The sequence below is a fragment of the Triplophysa rosa genome, linkage group LG14 (assembly GCF_024868665.1).
Source record: "Triplophysa rosa linkage group LG14, Trosa_1v2, whole genome shotgun sequence".
Taxonomy (NCBI): domain Eukaryota; kingdom Metazoa; phylum Chordata; class Actinopteri; order Cypriniformes; family Nemacheilidae; genus Triplophysa; species Triplophysa rosa.
The window spans coordinates 15860250-15881112 of NC_079903.1; the positions used below are offsets into that span (position 1 = coordinate 15860250).

At 37.6% G+C, this 20863-nt stretch overlaps 1 protein-coding gene across 4 annotated transcripts in view; it reads left to right on the forward strand.

Annotated features, from left to right (window-relative positions):
* Nucleotides 1–19970, forward strand: part of myo1cb (myosin Ic, paralog b) — a 38705-nt gene extending 18735 nt beyond the window's left edge. For 3 of the 4 annotated variants that reach the window (XM_057350604.1, XM_057350606.1, XM_057350605.1), the window contains 31 exons: nt 5303–5458; nt 5547–5662; nt 7308–7506; nt 7925–8005; nt 8275–8454; nt 9046–9144; nt 9417–9530; nt 9690–9761; nt 9985–10104; nt 10623–10702; nt 11524–11629; nt 11967–12047; nt 12128–12219; nt 12364–12458; nt 12597–12643; nt 12763–12843; nt 13898–14003; nt 14628–14745; nt 15406–15519; nt 15765–15841; nt 15959–16027; nt 16104–16188; nt 16302–16461; nt 16540–16623; nt 16716–16809; nt 16900–16955; nt 17110–17245; nt 17326–17396; nt 18032–18129; nt 18280–18379; nt 18471–19970. In XM_057350604.1, the coding sequence (XP_057206587.1) occupies nt 5303–5458; nt 5547–5662; nt 7308–7506; nt 7925–8005; nt 8275–8454; nt 9046–9144; nt 9417–9530; nt 9690–9761; nt 9985–10104; nt 10623–10702; nt 11524–11629; nt 11967–12047; nt 12128–12219; nt 12364–12458; nt 12597–12643; nt 12763–12843; nt 13898–14003; nt 14628–14745; nt 15406–15519; nt 15765–15841; nt 15959–16027; nt 16104–16188; nt 16302–16461; nt 16540–16623; nt 16716–16809; nt 16900–16955; nt 17110–17245; nt 17326–17396; nt 18032–18129; nt 18280–18379; nt 18471–18497 (3114 nt within the window). In that variant the 3' untranslated portion in view covers nt 18498–19970. Of the gene's footprint in view, nt 1–3861; nt 4594–5302; nt 5459–5546; nt 5663–7307; nt 7507–7924; nt 8006–8274; nt 8455–9045; nt 9145–9416; nt 9531–9689; nt 9762–9984; nt 10105–10622; nt 10703–11523; nt 11630–11966; nt 12048–12127; nt 12220–12363; nt 12459–12596; nt 12644–12762; nt 12844–13897; nt 14004–14627; nt 14746–15405; nt 15520–15764; nt 15842–15958; nt 16028–16103; nt 16189–16301; nt 16462–16539; nt 16624–16715; nt 16810–16899; nt 16956–17109; nt 17246–17325; nt 17397–18031; nt 18130–18279; nt 18380–18470 lie in introns of those variants that run through there. The other variant, XM_057350603.1, reaches the window with a different exon arrangement.
* The last annotated feature ends 893 nt before the right edge of the window (nt 19971–20863 follow it).

Genomic DNA, 20863 nt, shown 5'->3' on the forward strand with positions numbered 1-20863 from the left:
GAAGATTTATTGACGATGGTGGTTTAATAAAGGATGTTATGATATGGGAGGTGTTTAGTAAAGCCTGTGCCAGTGTCTTTGCTTTGTAGTGTATATTGAGGAAGTAAGTAAGTTTACATTTCTGTTCATCTTAAATTTGCATGACCCTTTGGATATATACAATACGAAATTTACTTTCTTTGCTCAAGGTGGCATCATGAACTTTGCACCCAGACGTTTTGAGCTATACTTAATTGCCATAGAAATTACTGCTGCAGGGAAATAAGGGCATTGTGCAAACAAACTGGACCTTGGTAAAACATCTGTCATAATACTTGGAATTGGCTTTCTTGTGTCTCAGTGGTTTGAGCATGGCGCTAGCAACGCCAAGGTCATGGGTTCGATCCCAGGGATTGCACATACTTGGAGACAAATGTATAGTATAATGCAATGTAAGTCGCTTTGGATAAAAGCGTCTGCCAAATGCATAAATGTTAATGTGATTATATTGAAATATTTGCCTGCAGAATACACGACAAGCAAAACAGGGGAAATTGCTAGGTCATTTCTTAAAAGTAAAAGAAACTTTGGTAACACTTTGACACTTTGGTATTTGTTTGCTTCCCTGACCATCTGCAGAAATCTAAACAGCAGGCGTCTGACCTTTTTACACTTCGCGTGAAAAAAGGAGTAAACAAAACTGAGAAACCCTGTGGCCTGCTTTACACTCGTCACCGCTGGTGTGTAATGTTGTTTAATGCATTATTACAGTATAATGTTGATTATTTCTTCATTACGTATTCTAAAACAACTTTGATCTTGGGAAAATGCTATATTAAAAGATATATAACTAGCTGTGGCTCTCCACAACGGCTTGTGTCTCCACCCCTTTTTCTGAAGAACTGAAGAGAGAGGTATCGAGCGAGCCAGATGATTGAATCAGGATGGAAATTGTTGGTAACCTTAATAGCTTAAAATCATAAGCAAACGAGATTTGTTTTTCTTTTCCACCATTCTCCCCATTCTTGCTGTGAACAGGGTGCTCATAACTTTGCTCTAGATATCTAGGAATGTGGCCTTTATCTTCATTAAATATGGAAAAATCCATGATACATTTTCTTCTCGTGAGTCATTCATGCTTCAGCACTGTTCAGGGTCTAAAACATGAGTGAATGTGTTTGATCAGTGAGTTATTCGTGTTTATGAACCACACAAACGATTCACCAAAATGATTCTGATTTCTCAGTGCTATAACAATGTTTTAGTTCGCATTGTTGTTAAAAAATCACTATTTATAACTTGCACACTACTGAAAAGTGAAGTTTACAGCGTGACTTCTTTAGGTTAATAAATATCCAGCACTGACCTCCATTTATATCAGGACCTGTTAGCTGTCCTTGATTCAGAAAGACTTCGAGAAATTAAACACTTGAGACTTCATTCTGCGTTTCATTCTCCTTTTTGTAAAATGATCAATCTTTGTAATTGTAGCTTAGCTTTGGTGTCTGTTCATCTGTTTCCGACGACCGCTAATGTCTTTTTGCAATCTGAGAAGTGCTGACTGAGGCGCTTGACTCTGCAGATCCTCCTGACACAGATTTTTCCTTACAATTAATAGGTGGGATGTTGGAAGGGCAAGCAGAAAGCAATTACGGTTAAATTCCTCTCGATTCTTTCGGCCTGTACAAGCAAAGACCTCTCTCCTTCGTTCTAATGGGTTTTACAAAAACAACCTGCCTGTGGACCTGTCTTAGAGCCTTTCTGTGCTTTTTTTCCCCAAAGCAGGATTTGGAAAATGTGAGCACATGGCAAAGGCGTGTAGTTTTGCCTAATAGACCAGCATGTATGGGGAAGGGGACCAGGGTGGGTGCAGGAAGGCAAATCCACAAAGCCCCCAGAAGAACAATGCTGTAACCGAGCCTGTTTGTGGAGAAAGTTAAGAAGGGGAAGGGTCTCCTTTTCGGTCACAACATATTTATTATTTTAAATGTCTACGTTTAAATGGCTTTTGGCCAATATATGCATTGTACATCTAGGTGATGTCCAGATAATGTTCGCTAACAACCACACAGATATGAGTCATAGTACACATCATATTTAATTTGTCATGGACAATAACTAGGCTCTGTGAGATATTAGTCATTTCAGTGTTGTTTACCTAGACGTCGGTCATCCACCTGACAAAACATTGCAAGTATTTGCGCCCATGTTCGTGAGTTTTCGTTTTGATTGCGTCTCCTGTCATAGTTTACACATAATGTGTGCGTATAAGTGAACCTCAGATTATGTAAGCCGGCAGTCATTGTGGTTGCAGAAAACATCACAGGCAATTGATGGACATGACAAAACATCATAATTTATGTGTAAATTCGCAGGTATGCAAACAAATGAAAAACAAATATGTATTATGTAAGTCTTGTCTCATAGTTTGTGGTCCAGATGAAAATGATCTTTCAAAGCATTGGACAAACTCTCTGGTTGAGTTAGGCAGCAAATGATGTCATGGTCTATCTGAACTGTCGGTTTAGTTTTGAATATGTCTCCATCATCAGTGTTTACTGTCAGTTCTGTGTTATTGATTATATATGAAATATGACAGGTGGTGTACTGTAAGTGAGGATGTGCACTGCACACTAGTTTTATTTGCTTTAAATTCATTTTATTTCAATTAGGGCTGCAGCTATCGATTATTTTAGTAATGGAGTATTCTACTGATTTTTCCATCGATTAATCGGGCATTCGGATAATAAATACTTTTTCTTTATTAAAGAGCAACTCTAAATATACAAGAGAAAATACGACCGGTCTCTTAAAATGAACAACTAATTTGTTTCCTTTTTAGAAAAAAAATATTTTTTATTGCTGAAATTGCATACATTAATATCTGTGAAAAGTTAACCCATTTAATACATTACATTGCCATATTACATTCAAAATGCAATATAATACACATGTATAAATAAGAAACATTAATAGAAATAGAAAGAATAATTTCAAAGGTAAACAACTAACTTCAGCTTATGCATGATGCATTTAGTTTATCTAAATTAGTTTTAGTTTCTTTTTTTACTATTAAATTGTAATATATTTGTCCACATAAAATACAGAGTTAACCGGACTTTTATTTTGGCAGGTCGTCGGAAGACGCTTATTTTTTAGTGTGTTAGCTTCACTCAGTAAAATGTTCTGAAATAAACTCTCAGAGCAACTCTGGAGATGAAGTTCATGTGTTCATGTCCTCATTCAGCGCAGACGCAGACAAATTCATGAGCATCATGCGTGTAACACGTTAAACTGTGCAGTTCATTCACTCAGACACGCAGAACAGCTGATGGCATGTGTAAATAACAGGATTTGGCATCCACTAGTCTGAATCTAGTTTTATGGACTCAATGCAGCCGGAAAACAAGTTTCACTCGCAAAATAGACTAAAACTAAGAAAAATAGCAGTTCACCATTTCAATAAGCTATCACTTATTTATCAGCATGAGAAAAACGTGTGAGCGTGTGCGTGTGTCTCAATGCGTGAGACTTGAGAGCCCTGTAACGAGTTTAGCAGGCTGTGACATAATGTAACTGAGTGCAGATATAACTTCAAACTGCTGTCATAGAGAAATAGAAACTAAGTATTGTAAACACTGTTCAGCAATAAAGTAACAAGCAGTCTGTTTTTAGTCCGTCTTTTTACTTTTTTACTTTTTACTCTTTACTACCGTCTTTACTACTTTAAGTCAAATATGTGACATTGAATGACACAAAAACATTTGAATGGTGGTTTCATTTTGGTTGAAAACAGACAAATGCAATGCATTTAAATCTTGTTCAGATCCGATTTGTAAAAACCGGATTCCATGTGATTTTTTTTGGGGGGGGGGGGTGTTCACATTACATAAAACTATTTGGACTGGATACACAAACCATCTAATGGAGAACAAATAGACTCCAGTGCTCCAAGTTGTCTTTGAAGCTCTGTTGTAGGGGTCAGCAGGCTGATGGTCCTGTAGTGAAGTCACATCCTGGCACTACACTTGCTCCCTCTCGCCTGTTGTGCTTTTCCTTCTGGCTCCTGTCTCCCGCCACAGTCCACCCTCTCTTGGTGGTGTTGTATGGCATTAGCCGCTGCCCTGTTTAGGTTTGCCGTACATCACTTTAATTAAAGTGCTTGCTCAGGTGTGCTGTATCTATCCCTCTCTTTCCCTCCAGGGGACGGGCGCTGCTGTGTCAATAGCAAAACAACAGCCGTGGCAGCTGGTGCATTCACACAATGTGTCTGTGTGTATTTCAATGCATAATCACGCATTTGTTCATCCAAGTGTGTTTGTGTGGCAGTGAGTGTGTGTGCGAGTGCGTATCTAGATATTTCTGCCGAAGCAAGGAAGCGGTACCCATAGTCCTCTATGATCTTGATTACAGACGCACCTTTGATGTCCTAGAACCTGACAGTGTGTTTTCGTGCCCTGCTTGTTTATGCCAGAGCATCTTTGGATAGGTACCAGTGGCTGAGGTAGTTTTGGAAACATGGATTTGTCTAACCTCGGGGATCTAATGAGAAAAACCCAGGCCTCCATTTTGGAGCGGGGTATGATCTTTAAGGACAATGATGCGGTGAAGGATGTGAGTATGAATGGGTTTTACTAGCACACTCGACTTTAGCTAATGACAGTGGTAATGTACAACAAATGGTAAAGTTGTACAGTTTACCTTGGTAAATGGTGTTTTGCCTGGAATTAATATGGGACTCTAATCTGTGAGAAGTGATGCCACAGTATTTCCATAGTACATGTGCAAAAAAGGGGTTTTACCTTTACCAAACACGGTAATACCATACGTGATGCTACATACATGGCACCATACATCTGTTCCTTTTGGTACTTTTTGTGTAGTATTTTGGACTTTTTTTACTTTACGTTTGTCATAAATAGTTAATGTTGTTGTGTTTTATACATTCAGCACTGTTAGGGTTGGTTTGAACGCCGAGAGTAAGATGTGAAATATCAAAAATGTACTGCAGCTTTAAGATGTTATCCTTTCCCTAACACCCTAATGTGACGCAATATGTGAGAAATATTTTATCAGTGTGCTTCAAAATTCAACCGAGCAAACCGTCCAGAACAAACATTACCAGGGTTTAGACTGAGCTGAACTTTTGTGTGTGATATGAAATGGGAGGGGCAGTGATGGAGTGTTTTTGAGGGTTTTTTTTCTCCTCAGGGTCCTCTGAGGGCCCTTATATTCCGTGTGTGTTTACATCACTTTACATTGCTCGGCCTATAGGTGTGATTTTTTTTTTAATGTCTAATTTCTCTCTTTCTTGCTCTGTTAGGCTGTGGGCAGTGACGGAATTCGGGTGACGATGGAGAGCGCCCTGACTGCCAGGGACCGGGTGGGCGTGCAGGACTTTGTCCTGCTGGAGAACCACACCAGCGAGGTGGCGTTCATCGAGAATCTTCGCAAGCGCTTCAAGGAGAACCTCATTTATGTGAGAATTGTTGTTTCACTGAGTTCAGGGTGTGTTTTTGTTCATTTGTCATCTGAGTGTTGATGTTCTCATGTGTTTTCACACACAGACGTACATTGGTTCAGTGCTGGTGTCCGTGAACCCCTACAAGGACCTGGAGATCTACACTAAGCAGCACATGGAACGATACAGGGGCGTCAATTTCTATGAAGTCTCACCCCACATGTAAGTTATCATTACCCACAATTCTGCACCACAATGTCCGAAACATTGATTTATGTTATGAAATACATTGGCCTTAAAAACATAACACCCTTAAAATGCAACAAATTACTCATTACGTACAACATCAACATTCTTTTTCTAACCAGGAGGGCGAACTTTACTCAAAATTTGTGCGAGGAAGTTAAATGTACAGTACAGTGTATACTTCTCAGTTGTCAGTTAAGATATTCAGAAGGGTCGAGGTGATGGCTCCTCTCACACTGACAGAAGACTGTGGATGTGATGGGGGGTTATTTCAGCTGTCATATCCTGTCGTCCTGCTCTACCCTAATAAAAGACATTCTCGCACTGGGCTTTTCCACCATTTATGCAACAGCGTTGTATCTAAAAATCCATTTAAACTCTGCCAAAGCAATGTGTTACTTTCAAGTTGCTAGGAAAGAAATCTTTTTGTTTGAAACACTTTTTGTATGTTTTCATAACACAACAAAGATATCATTGGTAGGAGAGAAACAATACACTCACGATTCTATACAATACATAATACTGTGGTTATGATACAATAGTATGTCAATAGTGCATAATATATATCACAGTATTTTGGGCAAAATTTAAAAATGAAACTGAATTTCAAATAACTATTTTGAATAAATTCACAATGACATTTTTGTTATAGAATTGACAACATTCACAGTTTATTTGAACCTTTTGTGTGTAACCCAATTAATAACAAATAATAATAATAAACTGAAGTTTAGCATAAAATCAAAACAAAGAAAGGAATTAAAGGGATACTTCACCCAAAAATGAAAATTCTGTCATCGTTTACTCACCTTCGAGTTGTTCAGAATCTGTATAAATTTCTTTGTTCTGATGAACACAGAGAAAGATATTTGGAAGAATGCTTATAACCAAACAGATCTTGGCCACCATTGACTACCATAGTAAGAAAAATACAACGGTACTCAAAAGTGCCCCAGAACTGTTTGCTGTCCTACGTTCTTCTAAATATCTTCTTTTGTGTTCGACAGAACAAAAAATGATAAAGTAATTTTTCCTGCTATGGGAGTCAATGGGGGGCAAAATCTGTCTGGTTATAAGCATTCTTCTAAATATCTTGTATGTTAATCAGAACAAAGAAATGTGTATCCTTAATTATGAGTACTATTTAGATTTACAATTACTAAATGAATTTGTTTTGAATAGTTTTTTGAATAATAATAAAGAATATGTTCATTTGGTTGCTGTATTTTAATATTATTTATTCATTTAATTTAAAGCCAAGATAGCGCCGCGGACACCCGCCTCGGTTTGTAGCTCCTTGGTACTATTATTGTTTGTTTATCCTGTCTTAAGTAACTTTTTTCCAATCAGCTTTACTAGAAACGAACTCCTAGACATCAGAAAAGCACTCCAATTAACTTTTTGCCAACTTTCGAGCATTCAGACATTTTACTGGACATGATTATTTGTTAATTATTTATCATTTGAAATGTTCAAATTTATTCAATATTTACCTTATTAACAATGAATTAATTGAAATGTTAAATATTACAATATGCGATCAATATTTCAGCTGTAGAAATATTGGGTTACTCTTCGTCATGTAGTTATTTGGTTAACATTGACATTGATCTCCATATAGTTACGCTGTGGGCGATAATGCCTACCGCTCCATGCGGACGGAGAGACGAGACCAGTGCATCCTGATCTCAGGTGAGAGCGGAGCCGGCAAGACAGAAGCCTCCAAAAAGGTGCTGCAGTACTACGCCGTCACCTGTCCCGCCAACGAGCACGTGCAGACCGTCAAAGACCGCCTGCTACAGTCCAACCCTGTGCTGGAGGTAAGCATTACACATGTACCGCAAATCTAATATGGCAGGAAGATAAGTATGGTCTGTAACCATTGTCCTGGGCTGCTGTCACATCAGAAACACGCTACTAATTACTCTCAGCAATGCCAAGAAAAGAGCAGTTTATTCTGAGCTCGGAGTAATCCTGTTTTAAGTATAAACCTCAGCCGTAATTATACGACACTGTTATGATCCGACCGATAAGATTAGGACATGCATGAAGGGCGTCTAAAAATGGGAAGGCCAACGGAAGCTGCGCACAAGACTGTACTGCCAGATGTTTTGCAGATGTGGTTCTTTCCTGTGTCCCTTTAATCTGACAGTGTGCAAAGCATACAACTTGTTTTTGGGTATGCCAGTTTGAATTAGATTTTGCTTTGTGATTATTTGTCTTTCTTTCTTTTCTCAGGCCTTTGGAAATGCAAAAACTCTACGAAACGACAACTCCAGTCGCTTTGGGAAGTATATGGACATTCAGTTTGACTTCAAGGTGAGTCTTTTGGTATCCATATTCGATTTGGTATACATTTCCAAAAGTGTTGTTGTCACGTTATCATCAACCAATCCTTATGCCTCCATCACTGTGATTCATCAACATTGTGCTTCTGTTGATATACCTTCACCCCCACAATGCTCTCCTTGGGTTGGGTATATGGCTGCATCCACCTGCATGTTTGTCCTTGCGTGTTATGCATGGTTGCGTGTCAGAAACTCGTTATTGTCCCCTCTGCTTCTCGCTCCGGGTGTCCCCGTTGGCAGGGTGCTCCTGTAGGAGGTCACATCCTGAACTACCTGCTGGAAAAGTCTCGCGTCGTGCATCAGAGCCACGGCGAGAGGAACTTCCACATCTTTTATCAGCTCATCGAGGGAGGAGAAGAGGACCTGCTGAGGAGACTTGGGCTGGAGAAGAACGCCCAACAGTACCAGTATCTGGTGAAGGTGAGAGATCGTACACAGAAAACAATTAAAACATGCATTTTAACTAAGATTATTCTAGTTAACCAAATTCTAATATATAATAGGTATTTATTAAAACATTTATTTGAATTGAAATCAAATAAGATATTGGCCTAAATATTATTTGGAAAAACGAAATGAATTTTTTTTGCCATAGCAATAAACGGAAAAAAGTTGAGGAGCTAAAATTAATAACTCAGAATAAATAAAAATAAACTCAAATTGAATTTTAAATATTAATAATACCAAAAGACAACTGAAAGCAAAACTATAATAACTGTAATAATGTGCACTGGGGAATTAGGCATTAAAAAAGTTAATAGGGTCAGTCTTGGTTACATAATGACTAAAATTAAGTTTATAGTTTCCTTCAGCACATTGCATTGATGTTAGGCTTGTGGGAAAAACACTTTTGATGTGCACCACTTGTACACAAATATGCAGGAATCTTCCTCTTATGTGTTCTCTCGCTCGCTTCCCTTGTGTTTAATAGAGGAAGTCAGGAGGAGCCCCCCCTCCCTGTTTCCTCTGTTTTGCTGAGTGAGCGTATGTGTCTGTGTGTGCACTTTTTAGGGTAACTGTCCCAAAGTGAGCTCCATCAACGACCGCAATGAATGGAAGGTGGTGAGGAAAGCTCTGAGTGTCATCGGTTTCTCAGATGATGAAGTGGAGGTATGACCAATCATCCGACCAATCACCACACACACACACACACACACAGAATGAGTGAATGATCTCAAGGAAACAGAAAGAGAAAGTTCTTCCTCTGTATCTGGGTGCAGAGCCAGAACAAATCAGCACATCCCGTTGTGTATGTTTGTGTGCTTCTTTTTGAAAGATGCATATATTTATTAAATACTAAAAAGATGCTGATTGTTCCTGTCATGACTTAAAATGCTTTCTATACATATTACAATATATATCTTTTCTCTTTGTCTCTGCAGGAGCTTTTGAACATTATTGCCAGCGTTCTGCACTTGGGGAATGTTCAGTATGGTGGAGAGGACGGTGGAAATGCTTATATCACTACAGAAACACAGATTAAATACTTAGCCAGGGTAGGAAGCCAGTTTATTTATGTTATGAGCATGTGGCCACATTTGCATGTTTAAGCTTGTAATGATGTGATGTATTTCTTTCTCTTGAAATGGCATATGTGGCAGCGGTACTGAAGACATATTTTGATGGTGTATGTGTGTGTATTTATGATACTGCAGTTGTTAGGTGTGGATGGCTCTGTTCTTAAAGAGGCCCTAACAAATAAAAAGATCATTGCCAAAGGAGAAGAGGTATGACTCCCATTATTTAAACAAAGATATTGTGCTGTATTTTTATCACTTTTACTATGTGGTACCCTAGCAACCCTATTGAAATGTCCAGGCAACTGCTGCAAACGTTTTGGTTCTCTAAACTTTTTTTTCTTCAGTTTAACAGACTGGGTGTAATGTTTACAGTATGTAATAATTGTTTTGAATGATTCCCATGATTCCACTGTCTGTGTTTGTGTTGCAGCTGATCAGCCCCTTAAATCAAGAGCAGGCGGCCTCAGCACGAGACGCTTTATCCAAAGCTATATACGGACGCACTTTTACCTGGCTTGTCAACAAAATTAATGACTCTCTGGACTTCAAGGTATGATAGTCTGATGATAAGTGAAGTACTATGCCTGCTAAAAAAAAGAAAAAAAGAAATTTGAATGTTTGCTATTACAAACACAATTATAACCCATCAGCCATTTGCCACGAAAGCAAAATTCCATTATGAAGTGTGTTTTGGGCCTTATTCCAGTAGGATTTATTGGTGCTCTATTGGTTCCCATCCGCCAGATAACATCCCTCCAATTAAACCCAAAACATTACCCGAAGAGTCCCACAGAGACCATTAAAGTTTCCATTGTGACCAATACAATTCCTGTTGTAATCATTAAATCCATCAGAATGTCTGTGATGGTTGTTCAGCCGGGTAACATGTAAATATCTGGCGCCCCCTCGTGGTGTGAATGTAGAGGTGACACACAGTCTGACTGCTTTAGTTTCTGAAAGCTGTTATTGGAACACATTCTGTCTGTATGATGTTACAGTCTGTGCATGTTTAGTCTACTCTGTCTGCCACAGCTGTTGTTGAACATTTTTGTGGTTTTTATGTCACAGGATGAGACGTTTAACAGTAAAAATGCCTCTGTCATTGGTCTGTTGGATATATACGGTTTTGAGGTCTTTCAGAACAACAGGTAGAGTTGATGTTATTTAATATTTTTAATGTGTTTCAGTTTGTATTAGGATGAAATGAGGTAGTTTATATATGAAGAGTTTGGTTCCAAAATGAGAAAATTCAGTTTTTAAACATTTTCAAAAATCATGTTTTTTATTTTGTTAACATGTTTTTATTGTTTTATTGAGTTAGTTGGCTGTATTTTTTTAGTTATTATGGCTTAAATCAAAACATACCAACTGCAGTTTGATTGATATTAATTGGAATGCACAATAAAAAAATAATTTAGGAAATAAACTCTTCATATGTAATTGATTAGCAAAATATAATTGCTGACTTTATCTTGTTTAAAGGGATAGTTCACCCAAAAATTAAAATTCTGTCATCATTTACTCACCCTCTTGTCATTTCAAACCTGTGTGACTTTCTTTATTCTGCAGAACACAAAAGAAGATATTTTGAAGAATGTTGTTAACTGGCACCAATTCACTTGCGTTGGTTTTGGGTCCATGCAATTGAAGTGAATGGGTGCCAGTGCTGGTCCGTTACCACCATTCTTCAAAATATCTCTTTTTTTTTGTTCTACAGAAGAAAGAAAGTCATACAGGTTTGAAATGACAGTAGGGTAATTAAATAATAACAGAGTTTTCATTTGGGGTGAACTATCCCTTTAACTTTGAATGGAATATTACATTTAAAAACGGGAAGTATTACTCACAATGTTGTAAAAGATCATTTCTCTCTCTTTTTATGTCTCTCTGTCTGTCTTATCCGTTTGATTGACTGTCTGTCTGTTTATCTCTCTTCTTATGGCTGATGTCTGTCTGCCTGCCTGTATAGTTTCGAGCAGTTTTGTATCAACTATTGTAATGAGAAGCTCCAGCAGCTCTTCATTGAACTGACTCTGAAGTCAGAGCAAGACGAATATGAAGCTGAGGGAATCACGGTAAGACCCCTCCCACACGCGTACACACGCATACACAGTTGGGTTTATGTGACTCATGATCGGGTATGATGGAATGGGGTCTTACCCAAAGCTGAAAGGAGACAGTATTGGCAAACGTGGGATTTTTGTGCTGTTAATATGATAATGCTGCCCTCTGAAATGTGTCATTCAAATATTATGATGCACACACAGTTAAAGAATGCCCGTTTGTGACCATAAAACACGGGTGGGCTTGGAATGCTCGTGATTTTGAATTCCCTGAATATTATAGGAAAACTGACACCACAAATCTTGAATATTTTCCACTTGTTTGAGACGCATGTTTTTTCTTTTTCAGTGGGAGCCTGTGCAATATTTCAACAACAAGATCATTTGTGATCTTGTGGAGGAGAAGTTCAAAGGAATCATTTCAATCTTGGTGAGAATCTCTGATATCTCTTATCCGCAACACCACAGTCCTGTTTAACCTGCTTAAACTTCTCATCTGTCTTTCTGCAGGATGAAGAGTGTCTCAGGCCTGGAGATGCGAGTGACCTCACGTTCCTGGAAAAGCTCGAGAACACTGTCGGCGGCCACCCCCATTTCCTCACGTCAGTGACGCTACCTTACCTTTTGCGCTTATGAAAATCATTTGTGACTGGGTTGAACTATTACTTTTAAATCATATTCTGCGATTCCGAAATCCGTTTGGTGTGATATTAATGCACCTACATACATATATGCATTATATACAGTCATAAGCTGGCTGATGGAAAAACACGGAAGGTGATGGGTCGTGAGGAGTTCAGACTGAATCACTACGCAGGAGAAGTCAACTACCATGTGAACGGTGAGTTGTTGGATAAAGGGCAGGGAAAACGAAAGAATCTGAGAAAGCTGGTCATCGAACAAGAGCCAGTTCTTATGCCCACATATTTTCCCCAGGCTGAGCGTTGACTGACGTCATTGTGTATTTTCCAATTTCTAGGTTTCCTGGACAAGAACAATGATCTCCTTTTTAGAAACCTGAAGGAGGTGAGAGAGGAGGCCCAGAAAATACCTTGCATAAAAACAACACCAACACTTTATTATAATTGTAAACGTTTCTGTTAATAACTCTGTTTCTGTCTGATTATATGGATATGTTTGTCTAGGTTATGTGTATGTCTGAAAACAAAATACTCACTCAGTGTTTCGACCGAGAAGAGCTTACAGACAGGAAACGACCAGAAACGGTAATCTATTGAATATCTATATTAGCTTTAGTAAACTGGCTATCCATTCATCCAAACACACTTTAAGCTTTTTTTCTGCAGTTTTGTATCAGATTATGAGACTCTCTAATGCAAGCCTCAGGAATTTAGATTGAGTTTCAATAAACTGAATCCGTGTTTCATTTTTTATTATAGACTTCTGACAGGCTATATAGAATACACTATGGATCAAAGGTTTAGGGTAACTTACTAATTATTTATTAATATCCACTTTATATTTTCACGTATAATCTTATAATGATGTGCATTATTTTTAGTGATGTATTTTACTTTGGCATTTTAATAACCATTTCTTTAGCTGTATTGATGGAGTTCCCATCTATTTTGCACTCTGGTTTGCTACCGTTTCTTCATTTTTACACCAAATTATCAATTTCAAAAACATTAATAAATAGTTTTTATAAGAGTTTTGTACTAAAAGACTTTTATAATAAAAGCAATGTATTTATACAGTATGTTGGCACAATTATATTGGTTGTCTATAAAATTAATTATAAAAATGAAGTAAAGCATATGCCTTCAGATCAAAAGGTTTTTGATATCATGAGAAAGATTTCAGTTAAGTGGCCCTAAACCTTTGAACATTACTCTAGGTTTGGTCAAGTTATTGAAATGGTTTTGAATCAATTCAAAATATTGTTTTTGTAAATCCACCATCTCTATTCTGTATTGCTACTAGTAGTGTATTTAAACACAAGCCTCAGAAACTTGGCCTCTATCCATGAGACTGAGAATCTCTGCTTGTCACCCACACTGTAAAGAATGCCCTGATACTGTGGTACCCGATTATGACTGCGTAAATCCAGCATCCCCCCGATGCCCACTCTTCGGCTCCTCATTGGCTGAGTGTGGGTGGGCTGCTGTTGTTGAGTTGTTTGCTTGCATTGTTGACCACTGGCCTCTTCCACATTGTCACTGCCTGGCTGGAGTTGCACACTGGGACTTGTGTTCTCACTCATTTCTCACCCCTCGTCTCTTCTCTCGTTCCCTCACTCCGCTGGCTCATTGCAACCAGGCGGCAACGCAGTTCAAGACCAGTCTGGCGAAGTTGATGGAAATCCTGATGTCGAAGGATCCATCATATGTGCGCTGCATCAAACCCAATGATGCCAAGCAAGCAGGTTTGTGAACAAGTTTCTGTATTTTGGTGTTTTGTTTTGTTCTGAATGATTGTTGTATAAGAACTATCCGCATTACAGTGATGCTATGAGGAGGGGATACCATTTTACAACAGGGTGCTTAAAGATTATTACATTAATGTACTGTATTGTTTATTTGGTAGTCCAAGGTACTTTTAAAAACATGGTTTTACCATGGTTTCATCATCAGCAGAAGTATAAAGAATATTTAAAAAATAAAGGAAAAAAAGAGTAAAAAGTATAGTGAAGTATACTATAGTGTAACATGTTAAAGTCTTAAGTGTTATAAATGTAATATTTTTATAATGTAAAAAATATATAATATAATAATCTTGATAATCATGAGTCTGTTTGTGCTTCTCAAACTGTGATGTTTTTATTCACAGTACAGTGCTTTATCCCTCACACTGAATCTCTATTATGTCATCAGCTTATGTCATTTGTTTCCCTCGTTATGTTGATGTTTGTTTCTTTTCTTTGTTAATCATTTTTCTCTGAAATATATCGTGCGTTCACAATTTTGATTTTACAAATCTCCATTACAGAAATATACGTTTAATGGGAAAATATCTTTGCACACTCACTGTATCTCTCGCTGTCTCTCAGGGCGTTTCGATGAAGTCCTCATCAGGCATCAAGTGAAATATCTTGGTCTGATGGAGAACCTTCGAGTTAGAAGAGCGGGCTTTGCATACCGCCGTCGCTACGAGACCTTCCTGCAGAGGTAACGCCACTATTTGGAACAGCTCAAATGTACTTTTATCTGTTTTTGTTTTACATGCCCAGTACTGAATGGTCTATTATTCGCACAATCTGGTTAAACTGGTTGTTGCTGTTACAGTGGAGCAGCAATACATTTTCACTGTTTTTAGGGAGAGATCACCCAAAAGTTCATTGTTTACTCACCCTCATGTCATTCTAAACCTGTATGACCTGCATAACACAAAAGAAGATAACACAACATTTGCCCCCATTGTATGGACAGAAAACCACTGAGACATTTCTCAAAATATCTTGTTTTGTGTTCCATAGAGGAAAGTGTCATATACAGGTTTTGAATGACATGAGGGTGAATAAAAGATGATAATTTTTTTGGGTGAATTGTCACTTCAACTAGTCATTTAAAGTAGGCTCTAGGTGAATTCGCTTTGACAGTCTGGGCTCTTTTTCCATTAGGGTTCTCACTAATATTTTGCTTACTTTTGCAAACTGACCTATTACATACTTTCTCTTCTTCTTTTGAAAATCCGGCACTTCCTGTGAGTTTTCATTTTTAAAAGAGGTCAAAGAGAACAAGCAGTGTGTGAATAACAGTCACTGTTGCATCAGCTTTTTATCATTTTACAGTATGGTAAAATGTTGCGTGTTTGCTGGTATTTTTCAGGTATAAATCTCTGTGTCCCGACACCTGGCCAAACTGGGATGGCCGTCTGGTGGACGGAGTATCCGCACTTGTTAAGCACCTTGGCTACAAGCCTGAGGAGTACAAACTCGGCAGGTGGGTGATTTAAAATTAGGGTTGCCACTGTCATGGAAAACCTGGAAATATCAGGGAATTAAAAAAGTAATTTCTATGCCTGTACTTATTATAGTAAATATTATAACTGGGTAATAACTATGTACTAAACCTGAAGCTATCCTTAAACCTAACCTTATCCTATGTAGTTACTTTAAATTACCCAGTACTTTCTTAAGTAAGTACACTATAGGTACACGCACTGTAAAATAACAATTCTTTTATAGGACCAAAATCTTCATCCGTTTCCCCAAAACCTTGTTTGCAACCGAAGATGCACTAGAAGTCAGAAAACACAGCCTTGGTATGAGCCATGTGTTAAATTTTTTAAATATATTTTTTTATGAAGTAATCCGAGATATCGTGAAAGAAATACATGTATCCTGTGTTAATGTTCAATGAATGGTTTCCCTTAATCAAGCAACCAAACTTCAAGCATCCTGGAAGGCCTACACTCAAAAAAACAAATACCAAAAAATGCGACAATCTGGTAAGTCAAAATTGTATATACGTTTTATTTTGATAAAAAATGGCTTTGTTAAATACCTAACTCTTTTTGTCCACAGCTATCAAGATCCAAGCCTGGTGGAGGGGCATTCTTGCCCGCAGGGAAGCAAAGCGCAGAAGAGAGGCTGCCAACACCATCCGCAGGTCTGTGTGCATGACATGATGTGACGAAAAAATCAAGCAAAACTTTCTTTTGATTGATTCTGTAACCGATGATAGCTTTTGTTTTTCGGTTCTGTCTGTCGACATCATTTTAGGTTCATCAAAGGCTTCATCTATCGCCACCAACCACGCTGCCCAGAGAACGAGTACTTCCTGGACTACGTTCGTTACTCATTCCTAATGAATCTGCACAGAAACCTGCCTAAAACCGTTCAGGATAAGAGCTGGCCAACACCCCCTTCTGCCCTAATCGAGGTAGAACATGATTCACGAGTCGGCCGAATGAACGTTCCTTTCATGAGAACTGAACTGAGATATGCCTTTCATTCATAGGCTTCAGAGCAACTTCGCAAATTGTGCATGCAGAACATGGTGTGGAAGTACTGTAAGAACATCAACCCAGAATGGAAACACCAGGTGTCACATTTTACTTCAAACTTAATGCCAGTGCATTTTACTGATTCACATTTGGGTCGCTGGAAGTTAAGTGTTTTTATCCGCTATTGCAGTTAGAGCAGAAGATGGTTGCAAGTGAAATCTTTAAGGACAAGAAGGACAACTACCCGCAAAGTGTCTCCAAACTTTTTGTTGGCACAAGGCTCAGTGAGTTTCCAGCTACATTTTTAGCCATAATATATAGACTCATTTAGTTTCTATTGTTGTTATTCTGATGTGTTTTCTGTGTGTGTGCAGATGGAGAAGATCTTAACCCTAAAGTGCTTCAGGCTCTGGGGAATGAGAAGATGAAGGTGGGAGTTCTTTTGCTTTTTGAAAATCATATTTGTTTGTTTACAGTTTGTACCATAAGATGCTGAAACAAAAAAGCTTTTCTTAATCCGAGTGAATGTAGTGGACTCATGGCACCGCTGTTGTGATCTAAAGCTTGCTTGTCCTTCTCCACAGTACGCAGTTCCAGTGACTAAGTATGACAGGAACGGATATAAAGCTCGCAACCGACAGCTCCTTCTAATGGGTGACAGCGCCATCATTGCCGAGGATGCCAAGCTGAAACAGCGAATCGATTACAGCGCACTGAAAGGTGGGGAAGGAGAAAGATGAAGAAACGAATTATTAAGAGCTTATAAAAAATAACTTTGTCTTTTTCTGTTTTATCTGTAGGGATTTCTGTAAGCTCTATGAGTGATGGATTATTTGTTCTCCATGTTACCTGTGAAGGCAGTAAGCAGAAAGTAAGTGTGAAGATCAATTCACTTCAATTATGAATTATTGTTGTCTTTTATTTGTTTCGTTTGTTTCTGTTAGATATGCTTTTATTTGTTCAGTTTGTTTATTTTGTTAGACATCATTTTATTTGTTTTGTTAGATATTTTTTGTTTCTTTGTTTTGTTCGACATTGTTTTATTTGTTCTGTTTTTTATTTTGTTAAACATCATTTTATTAGCGTTGTTTGTTTTTGTTAGATTTTTTTATTTGTTTGTTTGTTTATTTTGTTAAACATCATTTTGTTTGTTTGTGTTGTTAGAAATTGTTTTATTTGTTTGTTTTTAAATATTATTTTATTTGTTCTGTTGTTTATTTTGTTAAATATCATTTTATTTGTTTTGTTTTTGTTAGATTTTTTTATGTGCTCTGTTTGATTATTTTGTTAAACATCATTCTATTTGTTTTGTTTGTTTGTTTTTTTGGATATTCTTTTATTTGTTCTGTTTGTTTATTTTGTTAAACATCATTTTATTTGTTTTGTTTGTTTGTAAAACACAGTGTTTCTTTTCACCGAACTAAATGCGTTAAAGTATGTGAATCTTTTTAAACTGATGTGAATTTTCTTTGAGAGTGACGCAATTATATTTCATCTGTGTCGCAGGGTGATGTTGTGCTTCAGACCGATCATGTCATTGAGACGTTAACCAAAGTGGCTATCTGTGCTGAGAAGATCAACACCATTAACATTAACCAGGGAAGGTAAGTTGCAAAGAACTTTTTCGTTTGATAAATTATGACTTAAGTTTTATGCTTGTTACCAGTTTATCTATAGTAATAAATTGTTTAAATATATTTTTTTATTAGACACCTGCACTAATAATTGACTCATGCCCTTTGTCTATTGAACAGTATAAAATTCGATGTGGCACAAGGAAAAGAAGGGATCATAGATTTTACATCTGGATCAGAGCTGCTGGTAGCCAAGGCTAAGAATGGACACCTTTCAGTGGTGAATATCTCTCCGTCCGTCTGTCTCTATCTATCAGTCTGTCCATCTCATATGCTGAGAATACTAAGATAGGCTGTATCTTATTTTTCAGACTGCACCTCGCCTCAACTCAAGATGATAGACGGGTCATGACCAAGCACTTCCTGTTCCTTCCGATATGCTCCTTAATTCATCAATCACATGACTACAGGCAGAGCTTCTCTCTGCCAATCAGATGCCAGCCAGCTGCACCAAAGGGCCTCTGCTTACGGGTTGTGAAGATCCAGCAAATTTATTTATGTTTTGGGGGATTAATAGTTTTTATGATTTTATATTTTGAAGCCAAGTAATAACAATATGTGTGCATTTTTCCTGCACTCTTGTCTAGCTTTCTAGCTAGTTTATATGGGGAATATTGATTTGTTGGTGGAGAAAATGACCTCAGACATGTTAATGAGGAAAATCAGGGTTCGTAATGACTAGTTATTAGCTTCTAGGTTCTGTTTCCGTTTCACCTGTGATTTATGTCTATGGCTCATGACTTAGCGTCTCTGTAACACAAGCAATACTTACTTCTATTAAGCTCAGTTCTATAAATGTTCATAGGAAAGGTGTTATTTACTTCTTGTTGCTTAGATAGAAACCCTATCAATCAAAAAGGAAAGCTGAACTTGTTCCACTCATTAGCTGTGCTTCATCATTTCGGTCACAAGTCTAATAGTTATTATTGTTGATGGATTGTATTGTTCAGGAGCTTGTAAAACGAAACGTGAGTTTTAGAGAGTGTGCGCCAAGTGCATTGAGGGTGCGTGTCATGTACAAAAAGATTCCTAGATTGTAATGTTGATGGAAAGAGTGAGCATTTTGCATTCAGTGATAGTATGTTAATGAACCAGCCAGACAGAAGGTTGAACTTTATGGTCTTTCCTCACACACAGTGATGAATATATGCATTGTCCTCCTAATAGAATGGGCATAGTAATGTATTTTTTAAAGCCATTTTCCCACATTAGCACTGCTCGAACCTTATGGCAGAGCAGTAGGACTTACAAATAGCAAATTTAATATTGTAATAGATTAGCCTTTGTTATCTTCAAAAAATATGTAACTTGGCAGGTTTGTGTATATGTAGATAAAAATGTATCCGGACACTACTGTTCACAAACCAAATGTAAATGTTAGTTTAGGTAAGATTTGTCATACTCTTTTCTTGCACTATAGGATTTCATGCACCTCAACATCTCGCAGCACAATTATTACATGTTCCGTTGATGCCAATATTGTTCAAAAAAGATGACGTGAGCATGTGCCTTCCCTAGTCTCATAACAGAGGGTTTATGCTTTAAACTGAAACACTGTAAGATTCCATCTGTTAAATGCTGTTGCATTTATTATATTTAGAACAAATGTATATTTTTGATTTACATTTATAAAATGTCCCAATGTTTTCCACACAAACTCTTGCCCCATCTCTTTCTGCCGCGTTTAGATATAATTCACACGTTGCGATTTTGTTTTATACAGTTTGTTTAATGTAAGTACCTGGAAAAAATCTGTTATTTGAAAGCAAACTGACAATGTATCTGAGCATATTAAAGCTGATTAAAAGTTCTGTCTTTTGCAAGTTATTCGTAAGCATCTGCGCATTTGACTTATTGTTGTTATCTGTTTTTTTGCTGACTAGGTCTTTCTAGGGCAATCACGAGTCCCTGATATTGGATGAAACAAAGAGGTCGGGTATCATTATGACATGAAGGAAAGTTAAGATATCTAAAAAAAGGTACAAAAGAAAATAGATAGGCCTATATATATATATATAACCTGGTGGATACAAATGGTATTTGTAAGGGTTTCCATTACAAATAGGGCTGAAACGATTCCTCGAGTAGTTCAAATACAAAAAATCATGGAGGCAATTTTTGTTGCCTCGAAGCCTCGTTTAATCCATTTAACGTAACTACAGTACACAGAGCACAGCACGCATTCACCGTGAGACACGTGCATTTTAGTGTTCGCACGTATTTCTCATGCTGATAAATAAGTGATAGCTTATTGAAATGGTGAACTACTATTTTATTTAGTTTTAGTCTAGTTTGCGAGTGAAACTTGTGTTCCGGCTGCATTGAGTCCATCAAACTAGATTCGGACTAGTGGATGCAGAATCCTGTTATTTACACGTCATCAGCTGTTCTGCGTGTCTGAGTGAATGAACTGCACAGTTTAACGTGCTACACGCGTGATGCTCATGAATTTGTCTGCGTCTGCGCTTTATGAGGACATGAACTTCACCTCCAGTTGCTCTGAGAGTTTATTTCAGAACATTTGACTGAGTGAAGTTAACGCACTAAAAAATAAGCGTCTTCCGACGACCTGCCTAAATAAAAGTCCGGTTAACTCGGTATTTTTATGTGGACAAATATATTACTATTTAATAGTAAAAAAAGAAACTAAAACTAATTTAGATAAACTAAATGCATCATGCATAAGTTCAAAGTTTGCCTTTGA